The sequence below is a fragment of the Medicago sativa genome, chromosome 1 (assembly GCF_051527215.1).
Source record: "Medicago sativa cultivar Bolivia chromosome 1, Bolivia_mono, whole genome shotgun sequence".
Taxonomy (NCBI): Eukaryota; Viridiplantae; Streptophyta; class Magnoliopsida; order Fabales; family Fabaceae; genus Medicago; species Medicago sativa.
The window spans coordinates 64,980,689-64,993,540 of record NC_140749.1 but is presented as its reverse complement, the minus strand read 5'-3'; the positions used below and the strand labels follow the sequence as shown (position 1 = coordinate 64,993,540).

The window sequence follows — 12,852 nt, the reverse complement described above, 5'->3', positions numbered from 1 at the left end:
TAGAGACTAGATTTCACTTCATCAGATAGTAAGTGATGAAAGTAAGCTGGGCATATTTACTTACTTAAGGGACATGTTAGGGCTCATAAGCTTGTAGGATTATGGATTAAAGGGGGTGTATTAGATAAATAATCCATAATCATAAATATAGTTAGTTACATTAGTTTGCTTAAACTTTGCTAGTTAGTTACCTAATACCTTGCATAACAGAAGATAGAATAAGCTTTAGGAATGATGGTGGTGGTGGTGGATAAAGATGTTTCAGAATTTTTGTGGCTAAGAATAAAAACTAAACGAGTGTTGAATATAACAAAGTAATAAAGAAACGAATGTTTCCAATTCCATTTGCTACGTAAGATGTTGGACTTGGGTTGTTATCATGCAGTTGCGCCTACATATATATTCCGGATATTGCCCAATTAGGGTGTGCCACATGGCACACCCTTAAAAAAAATCAAATAAAGATGGAAGGAAAAAACATGTGAGAGAGAATCAGAGAAAATGCATTCCTCCTCTCCTCCCCTGCGACATCAGTTGTGGACCCACCACCCACCATCAACTTTTCTCCGCCACCCGCCAACACCTCCCTCTGCCGCCGTCCTCCTCTCCGCCATCGACCACCGTTCCTCTTCTCCTTCTCCCATGCGACAATCTTTTTTTCCATATTTGATGAATTTGATTTTGAATGGATTTTGAGATTCATGGTTGTTATTGTAGAGATCAGTAGACTAATAACAACAACAAATATCCTTTTCAGCTATCTCTTGAGCAGTGAGTTGATTTGAAATTTTTTGAATAGTGAAAAAATAGTAAAACAGTGCCTAACCAAATCAGTAAATCCTATTCAAATAGCTAAATTGTCGTTATATAAGTAAAGAGAGCCACTTTGAGGGCTCATTATATAACCACCTTATTTCCATGTCTTATAAAAATAAATCTCACATATCACTACCACAAATGAAAAATCTACCAGGTCAAGATTCTCGGTGTATTCTCTTTGACAATATATGTTGCTCTTCCTAAAGATAACCTTCCCTCGATGCATCCAAATTTACCACAAAAAAGAACCTTATAACATTAGGAATGGCATCACAAAACACTGCTGGAAGCAACAATTCTATCTAACCTCAATGTTGAAGTTAAATTAAACTGCTAATTTGACAGCAACTATGCATCGTCAAAGAATCACTAACCGCTTATTAAACAAAATTGAAGATACTTGAATCTGCAAATCTAAATCAAATGCTAGGCTTGCATTTTATCTTTTACTAAAATTTCAACAAATTTAGAAGTAAGCAAACCCCTGGTTTAGACTTAGGACAGTTGAATTCTCTCATATAGTAACAAACATCAAAGGTAGGATGCATTCATATATTTGTGAACACCAAATAAGATGAAATTAAATGGCCACACATATATATAGGCATCACAGATTCCATTCTCAGAAACCTACATTGGATACACCAGTTCTATGAAATAAGTAAAAACACATGCCTGAAAACAGATCATAGCACAGATTGAAATAATTTCCATTAATAATAAAAGTCATAATTTTATTCTTAATTTAAACAAGAAATGTAAACTACAAAATTACCTACACCACCTTAGTTTATACATAAAATAAGACTTTATTCATTTGTGTTGCTACGCTTCTCAATCTTTACCGGGAAGCCACCTTTCATTACCGAAGTAAGGTGTGCAGCGAACTCCGGCTCAACCCCTTTATCCATTGCAGGAACCACCCTAAATTGCCTCATGATCCCGGCAACCACCCTCTTCATCTGCAAGAACGCCATTTCCTTTCCTAAACACACCCTCGGCCCAGCCTGAAAAACCGTGTAAGTATAAGGATCCATCCCAATAAAGCTCCACTTTCCATCATCAGCTCGACTCAACCATCTCTCAGGTCGAAACTCAGCCCAATCGGGTCCCCATATTTTCTCCGACCTTCCCATAGCATATATATGATATGACACCCTCCACCCTTTCTTCACTAAAGTTCCATCCGGCAAAACGTCGTCATAAGCCGCTTCCTTACCATCCACGGGAACCGGAGGATACAATCTCATACTCTCGCATAATGCGGCATGGGTGTAAACCATATCCTTCACCTCATTGTAATTAACAGTTTCCGATTTTCCCATAACTTCCTTAAGAATCTCATTCTCGACATGACTATGCTTAGAGAGTAACCAAAAGAACCACGTGAGTGCCGCTGAAGTTGTATCTCTCCCAGCAAGAATAAAGCTTATTACAATATCAACTACAAAAGATTCATCTGAATGACCTGAACTTAAAAATCGCGATAGAATATCCAAAGATTCCAACGATGATTTTTCTTCAAGCTCCTTTTTCTTTTCCCTAACTATTCTTGTGGCGAGTCCTCTTACTTCAGCGACGGCTTCTTTTAGCCGTCGCTCAGATCCAACATTTAATATTTTCTTCACTTTCCATAGAAATGGAATCGCCGCATTTAACCTCTCACTGCTGATTCGTGAGCTGTCATCAAAGGCTTTCACAAACGCTGTTTCTGGAAGAGAAGGAAGGAGATACTCCGGATCAAATCCAAACGCGATTATGCAAATATTATCAAACGTAAAACGTTGGAGAATATCTTGAAAATTAGCGAGAATTGTTTTATTTTCAGAAGCTTCAGAGAGAATAGGAAGCAGACGATCATTGAGTTCAACGTCGACGACATTTTCAACGAATTTTCGGAGGGATTTAGTGTTGAATTCATGGCTGGAAATTTGTCGTTGAACCTTCCAGGTTTCGCCGTCGGTGTTGAAGATACCGTCGCCGAGAAACTCGAGGAGGGTTTGGTGAGTTGTGAGACCTTTGTTGTAGCAAGGGAAGTTGGTTTTGAGAATGTGTTGCACCACGGCGGGGTTTGCCGTGAAGACTTGGCGGGAGCCGAAGGCGCGGTGGAGGATGAAGGTGGAGGAAGGGACAGTTTGGAGGATATCAGATATCCATTGTATGCGGCGGTGGAAGTTGGCGGAAAAAGCAAAAGCCGAACCGACAATAGGATAAGCTTTGGGAATGGCGGTGGAGGAGGGTGTTTTTGGGGATTTAGATAGTTTTGTTTTGGCTATGAATAAGAAGGAAATGAGAGTTACAGAGTAAAGTAAGAAAGAAACCAATATTTCGAGTTCCATTTGGTACGTAACTTGGGTTGCTAATTGCTATCACATTGTAGTTGCGCTTATATATTATAGATTAAACGGTGTCATTCATGACGATCTCTTTTTCACTAATAAAAGTAAGTAAATTGTTTAAGACAATTATTAAAGTGTATTTATTATTTTCCACTCATGTATATAATGATTTTTTTTGGCAAAAAAATAGGTAAATAATGATTATGTTCTGTTATTATAAAACAAAAATAAACAGTTGACGGAAAAAAAAAAACAGAATGATCGTTTTTCTAGAAGCTCGTCTTTTTTTGGTAGCATGACAAAAAATGAAAAGAACATAAAAAATTATTATAAAACAAAAATAAACAGTTGACGGAAAAAAAAAAAACAGAATGATCGTTTTTCTAGAAGCTCGTCTTTTTTTGGTAGCATGACAAAAAATGAAAAGAACATAAAAAACGAGGAAGTAGAAACAGAGTTCAATCTAGGGGTATTAAGCTTCAAGGTAGATTTGAACTCTAGCATATAACCAGTCAAAATGTCACACCTAATTTTGAATGGTTTCTTAGTTTTGACAAGAAATTCGTGCAAGGGGATGCTCTCTCTAAACATATGTAAGAAAGAAATGTCAGGAATATGCATATGTAAATGATAAGAATTCATATTGCAAATAAGCAATATGAATTGTTGTTTTAAACCAAAAAATTTCGTCAAAAAATAAGCATATACATGCATATGTAAATGATCCATATGTTGAAGAAGATTAAGAACTTGTTAAGAATTCATATTGCAAATAACCAGTTGAGTAAAGTTGTTGATTATGAATATCAAACCATGATAAACATCATCCATCTGCCACTCATTATACAAGAGGTAGTTAGTTATTTAATCTCCCTTGTTGAAGTAAATCATTAGCTCCACTGTAACCGGAAGCACCACAACTTCCATCAATATTCCACTTTGTTACGCATCCATCTTGAGGAGGGGTCACCTAACAATGTGATGAATAATTTGGTGCTTCAAGAAGTGAATATTAACATAAGTTAAATCTATACACATGATATTCATAGAATGAAGGACATTTTGGGTTTTCCATTGATGGTCCCCAAGAGTATGATTATTTATGAAGTGTCAGATCCACCAAATATTTATTGCAAACATGTTACGAAAAGATCATTTATATGTGGTTTGTAATGTTTTAAAGATTGTGAAGTTGAAAAAATATGGATGATAGACACTACACATACACATCTGTCGTCAAACTTCCTTCGATGAATCACAATTCCTAAGGCTGTGAAGCACATCTTCATCATGGGTTCACATCTCTGGAAAATAGGAGAATTTGTTAAGTTGCAGTGTTGTCGAAACTTGTTAGCCGGAATCATATTGTGCGTGCAAAAATTCTCATAAAAGTGAATATGATTTCTAATCATATTCAATGAAAAAAGATTATGTTTATTATATAAAATTTTGATATGTGGACTTGATTAATCTAATGGATCATAATTCTTGTTTATGCAAAGTGTTACTCACGTAAAAAGCTCTCTCTTCCCATTCTCTCTCGTGAGCCGTCACCAAAACCCTAGTTTCTTCTCCTTCATCCACCAAAGAGGGGTGATTTAGGGTCAATTTTTAACCTAAAATCACCCCTCTAACTCGTTTTTCTATTTCCCTTTATTAAAATAAGTGATTTTCACATCTATTTCGTTTTTTCCTTTGTGATTTCGTCGTCTTAGTGCGACATTGTTTTGTTCGTCGTCTTTGTGCGACTTTGTTTGTCTTTCTTGTTTCGTTCAGGTATTTGTTTGATTCAGATTGTCAGATCAGTTTCGATCCAGTGCAGATCAAATCAATGATTTTGGAGTCATCAACGTTGCAGATCCGGAGACATGAGTATTTCGGAGACTTAAATATGGTCATATGTGTAGGCTTTAGTACTTTGCCGTTTTTTGCTATTAACATGGATTCTGTGAGTTTATTCACAGATTCATCCTTTTTGTTTTTAGCAAATTTTCATTGTATCGATGTACTCTATCAATTTGAATGAATGAATATCGTTTATTTTTTTCAAAAAGAAAAAAAAATTCTTGTTTATGTGGTCCAAGGGTGGATTTGTTAGAGAAAAAAATTATTTCTATAATTAAAAGAGAAAAAAAAAAAAGATGAACTTTACTCAAACTTGCTATAATTTTTTTTGGTAAAGTGCTATAAATTGTTTTTATCAAGTGACAACTGCTTGCAAAAGCTTATATTTATATTATTATTATTTAAAAATAATTTTAATTTCAGATATAATTTTTTTTTTGAAATTGAAAATATAAGAATTATTTTTAATTTTTTTGTCTATTTATAAAAAAATGTCACAACTTTTAAAAAGTAGGCATTGTTTAAAAGACTTTTCTACCCCTCATTTAATGATTGTCTTTTTAATAGAAGTGGATGCATTTAATGTTTCAAAACTTTTTATAAGGTTATATTTGTAAACATATTTAAAAAGTTACAACAATTAATGACTATATTGGTTTTGATGATTTTTGTTTTGTTTTTCTTCTTATAATAAGGACATAAAGGAGTACCTATAAATGAGTAAAAAAAGTCCCAACCATTGTCCACTCACGAACAAGTTAAACTATTATCATGCAACAATTAATATAAGGAAAATGCTAACTAGTTAAGGAACGCAACAATTAAAAAAAGTCTCAACCGTCATCCTCTGAATCATTAATTAAGGAAACAAATATAGTAAAATTATCTTAAAAGATTTGTAATCAAACTCTTAAAAGTTTAAAAAGTGCTAGTGCTCCGGAGGCACCGGTTACATAGCACCACTACCCCCACTTATGAATCCCTTGTCGTGACTCGTCAGATGTACCTAAAAAAAATGTGGCTTACTATTCAGTCTGCCTTTTCAAATTGTGGCATACTCGTCAGATGTCATTCTAACAAGCACTATCAAAAGTAGAAACGAGTATAATGCAAGTAGTATAATTTTCCACGTTCTCCCAAAAATTGTGGCTTACAATTCAGTTTGCTTTTTCAAATGATTGGATTATGGAAACAGAAGTTTAGGACAATACAACCGTAAGTCCCAGTCAAATAGCTAAGCTGCCATCATAAAAGTAAAGACAGCCACTTTGAGGAGTCATTGTATAACCACCTTATTTTCATTATAAGAAAGAATACATCTCACAAATCACCACCCCATACATCTCACAAATCACCACCACAAAAAAAAAAAAAAAAAAAAAAAGCTACCACATCTACCAGGTCAAGAATAAATCTCTTTGAAATATATTGCTCTTCCTAAAGATGATAACCTTCCCACAATGCATCCAACACAACCACAAAAAAAGAACCTTATAACTTAAGGAATGGCATAACAAAACACTGCTGGAAGCAACAATCTTACGAACCTCAATATTTAAGTTAAATTAAATTGCTATTTTGACAGCACCTATGTGACGTCGAAGAACCACCAACTGCTTATTAAACAAAATTGAAGATACTTGAATCTACAAATCTAAATCATATGTGAGGCCTGCATCTTATCTTATACTACAATTTCAACAAAATTTAAAAGTAAGCAAACCCCGGTTTAAACAGCATTAGGGAACCAGCTCGGTCCTCTTTTCTTCCTCAGGGACTGGAGTGTTATGACGGTAAAGTGAAACATTTCATAGTAAAATCTCTGGTTGAAATTGTTTCTCCTTGAGTTTCTGAACAACCTTTTCAGCTATATTTCCATATGCTCTAGAAACTACAGAATCAGGTGCGGCCAACACTATCGGGTGCCCTTGATCACAAGCTTCCCTGATCTCCACTTCCAGTGGTATCTTGAATCGATAAACAAAAACTTGTCAGAAATACTCAATAGATAAATTTTGCAAATCTCACTTAATACCAGGAATAGAGGTTGTGCTGTTTTCAATAATTTAAGGCACAAATATTACACAGTAATTTAAGAGAAATGCTCTACTCAATTTGTAAAATCAAACTCCCAAAAAAAAAAAACTGAACGGTCTATCAAGTCTCCCATGAAAGATACAGCAATAGCACAACACAATCTAAGAATGTGCAAAACTGCTTGTGTCTACCACCAGGCCAATAAAACGAGAAAATGATTATCGGCATTTGCTTATATTTCATTTAGAAGAAAAGGATAATGCTATGACTTTAAACACCTCAATCTCTCAAAATTTAGTCTCTCAAATTCAACAACTTCACATTACCTATGTCTTTCTTAATTAATTTTGGGTAAACTTTTTTATTCATAGACAGAGACATTGTACCCTCTTCCCCTGGCATTATTTAGTTTTTTTTTTTTTTAGCGTTAGCTTTACACATTAAAACACCGATATTGCTAAACTTTTCATTTGAGAATTAAAAAAATATGACAAGTCCGTGTTCAATTGCTTGCTTCAATAGAGTTCGGTGATCTGCAAAATTATAATTTAAAAAGTACAAATTTACATACAGATAATCAGCATACCTCGCCCAAAAAATTTAATCCCATTTCAGTGGCTGTGCTATGAGCCCCTCCTTTACCAAATATATATGAAGGTTCGCCACAATGTGGACATTTAAAGCAGCTCATATTCTCTATGATTCCCAAAATCTGTAAGGACAGTTGGTGTTCTCAGATTAACAGACATCAAAGCTAGGATGCATTCTTATACTTTTCAGATGATATGTGAACACCAAATAAGAAATGGCTGATATATCAATGCAGGCATCACAAATATCATTATCAGCAACCTATATTGGACACACAAGTTCCGTGAAATAAGTAAAAACAAATGCCTTAAAACATATAATAGAAGCACATATGAATATACTTCCAGTTCCACAACATTTGAGACCAGGTGTATTTACATATTTATTCAAACTAATTTTAGCAACATAAACAATAAACTGAAATAAGCCATTAAGATTTCTAAATGCATGGCAGCAATGCCTAAACTCTAATTTTAGCAACATAAACATATCATAGAAGCACATACAAATATACTTCCAGTTCCACAGCATTTGAGACCGGGTGTGTTTACATATTTATTCAAACTAGTTTTAGCAACATACACAATAAACTGAAACAAGCCATTAGGATTTCTAGATTTAGAGGTCAATGAGTTGGATCCAAACATGGTTTATGATAGAACACTATGGTGTAATTTGATCCATGTAGCCGACCCCACTTAGTGGGATAAGGCTTGGTTGTTGTTTGTTGTTGTTGTTGTTGTATGCCATTAGGATTTCTAAATGCATGGCAGCAATGCCTAAACTCTGATTCCGACAACAATAAACTGAAATAAGCCATTAGGATTTTTAAATGCATGGCAGCAATGCCTAAACTCTGATTCCGACAAAATGCAATCTCCTGATTAAGCAGAACTGGGATTTCAACCAACTTAATGAGGTCAGAGGCAATATATCGTCACTAGATAGCTAAATATCCATGCCAAATGTAGTAATGGTACAATGTATTTTTAGCATGACAATATAAACATTTTGCCTTGGAAAAACAATTGGGATGAATCCCCATGACCATGAGGCGATACTCTAATTGAATAATAATCGGTAATTGCAGCATGATTGACAAGTTGAATGAAACCAGTAGTGTTTGGTGCATCTTAGTATAGCACAGCATAAATACTGAATTGCTCAACATTAGCATAAGTTCCAATTTACAAAAACTCATAATCAGGTAAGAAAAAGTAAAGCCAAGTGAGCATTTTACCGGAATATCAACTTTATTGAACATTTGTACTCCCCTTCTCGCATCCATTAATGCAACATCTTGAGGAGTTGAAACAATCAGCGCACCTACCATAGAAGAAGCCATGACAAAAATAACCAATGAAAAAGGTTAAGTGAATGGAAACTTGATAAGAAAGGTCATTTCAAAGGACAATTAGTAATTTGGTGATAGCACAAAATATCCAATATTACGACACTTCAGTTCAATTTTATCTGTGATTGATTTCTTTGAACATAAAAAATGTATTTTAACTTTTAACGATCATGACTCGATTAATATTCTACTGAAAATTTTTTCATTCTGAATCAGTGTTATTGATTGCAGATGGTGGACATGGTGGAAAGCCAAAAGCTCATCATTTTAAGCTGCCATAAAACGCCATGACGACGCCATCCTTCAAAATTGGCCATGGTGGTTATTGAAAAATCTACCACCACAATCTGTCATGGCACCGCCATGCCGATATTTGACAACACTTTCAAATTAATAGAGCATAGTACAAACTACAAATAGACCTAGCACAACCTTCTTTATGGGATTTATTGAATATATCAGGTAGATAAGAATCACAAAGACTAAAATGTTAAAATCTAGACAAAGTAAAGGTCCAAGCTGTTTGGCTAAGTTTTGCATTAGACATCACCAACAGGCGATCCCCCAAAAAGCATCCAACTAGAACTATCTTCCCGATTCCTAAATGGTTAGTTACCTGATAGTTGCAGATTCTGAGACATAGATATTTGGACATCACCAGTGCCAGGAGGCATATCTATCACCAGAATGTCAAGGTTCCCCCAGTTAACTCCCCTCGTCATTTTCTCAAGAGCTTTTGATACCTATGATAATCCAGCAATAAAAATTCAAATAAAAAACAGTAGAAGTGGCTGTTTAGCAAGAAGATTTCTTCAATAAGAAAACTTCTGCGATATGTTTCAATAACCAAGAACTAAAGTTCTAGAAGGCAGTTAAAACTTAAAACAAATAAATAGTTAATGAAAATGAAAAGGAGACCAATCAAGGGAAAGCAGAAATTACAGCTACATGCATACCATGGGGCCTCTCCAGACGATCGGGGCATTCTTCTCCACAAGGAACCCTATTGACATACACTTGATCCCGTAACTATCAATGGGAATCATTTTATTATCTGAAATTATGCGAACAGAAAATTATTGGCATGAACTGCAATGGAAGATGGAAAGGAACTTAGCCATAAAACAAAGCTTAATAATTATGATATCTAGAAGTAGCAATTTTAAAACAAAGATAATGTTTTTAAAAGCAGACAAGAAAAACTGAACAGAGAAAAAACCGAGTTCATAAATTGTAGTTATGAGAAATGCTAGTAACACGCTCCTAAAAATATCATGTGTTGAGAAGAGTGTATTGCTCGTACTCCTCTTCTAGTTATGTATTGGATTCCGTCCAATCCAAAAAACCAATGAAGTGGATGATTTAAAACTTTATTCAGAGCATTGCCATTTATGATAATCAGCAAATATTACATATGGATAAGTTTATCAAACTCAGAATGTCTGAGAAGTTAATTGAGTAGAAGTTAGTGTGTTACTTTTACAGTTAATCATATAACATGATTAACATCTAGAAGACAAACAATCAAACAGTTCCTATTGCTTTAACATTATCACTAAAATTGCTTGAATGTAGAGTGGAAAGCAAACTTTGTTTGATATTGATGCTTTTCATTTAACATAACACAATACCTAAAAGCACACATGTAGAAATCCAATGCCATTGAAGATGAATGCTTCTCAGAAAAAGTTAAATGAATATCTATGTAGCATCGACAATTTAGGTTAAAGGCATACCAGAGTTTCCAACACTCCTACAAAACCGACATGTGTGATCACATTTGATCACATTCATTTTCTCAATTTTTCTAGCAATGTCTATGTGTCAGTTTCGTAAGAGTGTCGGACATCGACAGGTGTTGGTTACATTCAATCAAATTCATTTTCTCAATGTTTTAGCAATGACTACATGTAAGCGCCATGCCCATATTGTGTCTGTACCAGTACATTATAGAGAAATATTGAATGATATACCTTGAGTGACTTCAGGCTTTGTGTCGATGTTCATCATGATAGGAATGTTGGGTCCATACACATCAGCATCAAGTAACCCAACCTTCAATTGGAACTTACTTGCAAGCGCAACAGCTAAATTCACTACAAATTCAAATCAACTCATTTCAATTCATTCTCAATAGAGCTCAACTAATAAGAGCTTGTTTGGATCAACTTATTTGAATTCTGAGCTTCTCTAGTGACATAAACACTTATAACACTGACCGAGAGAACTTATGAAAACAATTATCAGTTGTTTTCAGCTTATTTCCATAAGTTCTTCAGGGTAGCTTATGAAAACAACTAAGCACATGTTTAGTTCTGCAGTGACAAAAATTAGAGTTACTTAATTAATTTTGCAAAATTGATTTTACTTAAAAGTGAGAAGAATGTAAAGTGGTTTCTGTTCGGATACATTTACACAAAAGTGGGTTGAACAATAAATTTAAGGGCCTGTTTGGTAAGACACATATTTGAGCTTATGGCTTATAGCTTATGATCTCGTATGACTGAAAAAGACCTGTTTGGTAATTGTCATTTTCTCACAAGTTAATATAACTTATTAGCGTTTTTTGATAAGCTAATTCAAGTAGCTTATAGCTTATCAATTTTTATCTCAATTTTACCCCTGCAATCTTAATTGAAAAAAATAAATATTAATTAAATAGATATTTTTTCGTCATTTCATATTTATATGCTACTTCAACCGCTAATTTTATCAAACACTACAAATTCAATCAGCTAGCTTATTCACTATCAACTATAAGCTAGCTTATAAGTCATCAACTATAAGCTCATCCGCTACAAGCTAGCTTATCAGTTATCCGCTATTCTTTAGCAAACAAAGTCTAAGTGTAAAAATCACGTATAGACTCAAAAACTACAAATCCTAACTTCAAATTAGAAACAATTTTAGAGGCAAAACCAATTCAACTCAAAACCAGCCAAACCAAACCTATCAAACATAGGCTTATATCTTATACGAAAAACAGTTTGACTTTATTTTATGTTATGAAAAATTACTAAAACAACTTATTCATAAGCGCGTGCGTTTATGCTATAAGCTGCAAATTGAAGGGAGTTTTTACCAGCAGTTGTTGATTTACCGACACCGCCTTTACCAGAAGCAATAGCTATGGTATCTTTGACTCCATCAATGCGAAGATGCTTCGCGTAGCTTCTAACACTTCCTAGCCACTGATCAAAATGAAACGATAAAATGCAATTATATTAAACATTTTTCAGATAAAGAAAATGAAATATAGAAAATTCAATGTTGAAATATCTCAGTCTCACCCTCGGCCTCATCAACTTTGATGTGAATGTTTTCTCAGGGGATCTTCTGTATGTGATGTCGGGGGAAAATCGTGGATTTGAGATTTTGATTAGGTTGAATTTGAGGAAACTATAAAGTTTAAAGCAATTGATTCAACATATAGGGGATTACAATTACATTCAACAGCAAGGAATGGTGAAATCGAATAGAACTTGCACTTTGTTTTGTTTGAGTGAGAAAATACTAAGAAAGAAAAATCATGTAAATTTTTTTGGTAGTGAAAATCTTTTTTTTTTTTGATAGAAAAATCATGTAATTTTTAATCCTTCACACAAGTTTTCTACACATTACTTTTTTTTTTCTTTTTGACAAAAATAAAACGATATTCATTCATTCAAATCGATGAATTACATCAGATACAAACATCGTTAAAAACGTAAAGGGTGAATCTGCGAACAAACTCACAGCACCCAAGCTAATATCATAAAACAACAAAATGCCTACAAATAATATGATAAAACCTAAGTCACCGAAATTCACATGCTTTCAGATCTTCAACGTTGACGCCCAAATCATTGGTTGAATTTGTAATTGACT

The 12,852-nt window shown here is 34.2% G+C and overlaps 1 protein-coding gene and 1 pseudogene across 2 annotated transcripts; both read right to left on the bottom strand.

Moving 5' to 3' along the window:
• Positions 1-1,508: 1,508 nt before the first annotated feature.
• Positions 1,509-3,288, bottom strand: LOC146956422 (cytochrome P450 94A2 pseudogene; annotated as a pseudogene). Its single transcript, XR_015020159.1, has one exon. The product of XR_015020159.1 is annotated as a cytochrome P450 94A2 pseudogene (transcript).
• A 3,195-nt stretch (positions 3,289-6,483) lies between these two features.
• INDH (INDH1(iron-sulfur protein required for NADH dehydrogenase)) lies at positions 6,484-12,489 on the bottom strand. Its single transcript, XM_085728824.1, has 8 exons — positions 12,276-12,489; positions 12,068-12,176; positions 10,959-11,081; positions 9,942-10,039; positions 9,602-9,728; positions 8,872-8,957; positions 7,627-7,752; positions 6,484-6,970 (listed from the first exon to the last, which is right to left on the bottom strand). Exons 1-8 carry the CDS (start codon positions 12,285-12,287, stop codon positions 6,812-6,814), a joined length of 840 nt encoding a protein of 279 aa, XP_085584950.1. The 5' UTR covers positions 12,288-12,489; the 3' UTR covers positions 6,484-6,811.
• Positions 12,490-12,852: the final 363 nt, after the last annotated feature.

Excerpts from the sequence above, each read along its gene's own strand:
- INDH (XM_085728824.1), bottom strand. Across the intron at positions 7,753-8,871 it reads TCAATAAAGTTGATATTCCG|ATTTTGGGAATCATAGAGAA; the intron begins GTAAAATGCTCA and ends CTGTCCTTACAG. Across the intron at positions 6,971-7,626 it reads GATTAAATTTTTTGGGCGAG|ATACCACTGGAAGTGGAGAT; the intron begins GTATGCTGATTA and ends TATCGATTCAAG.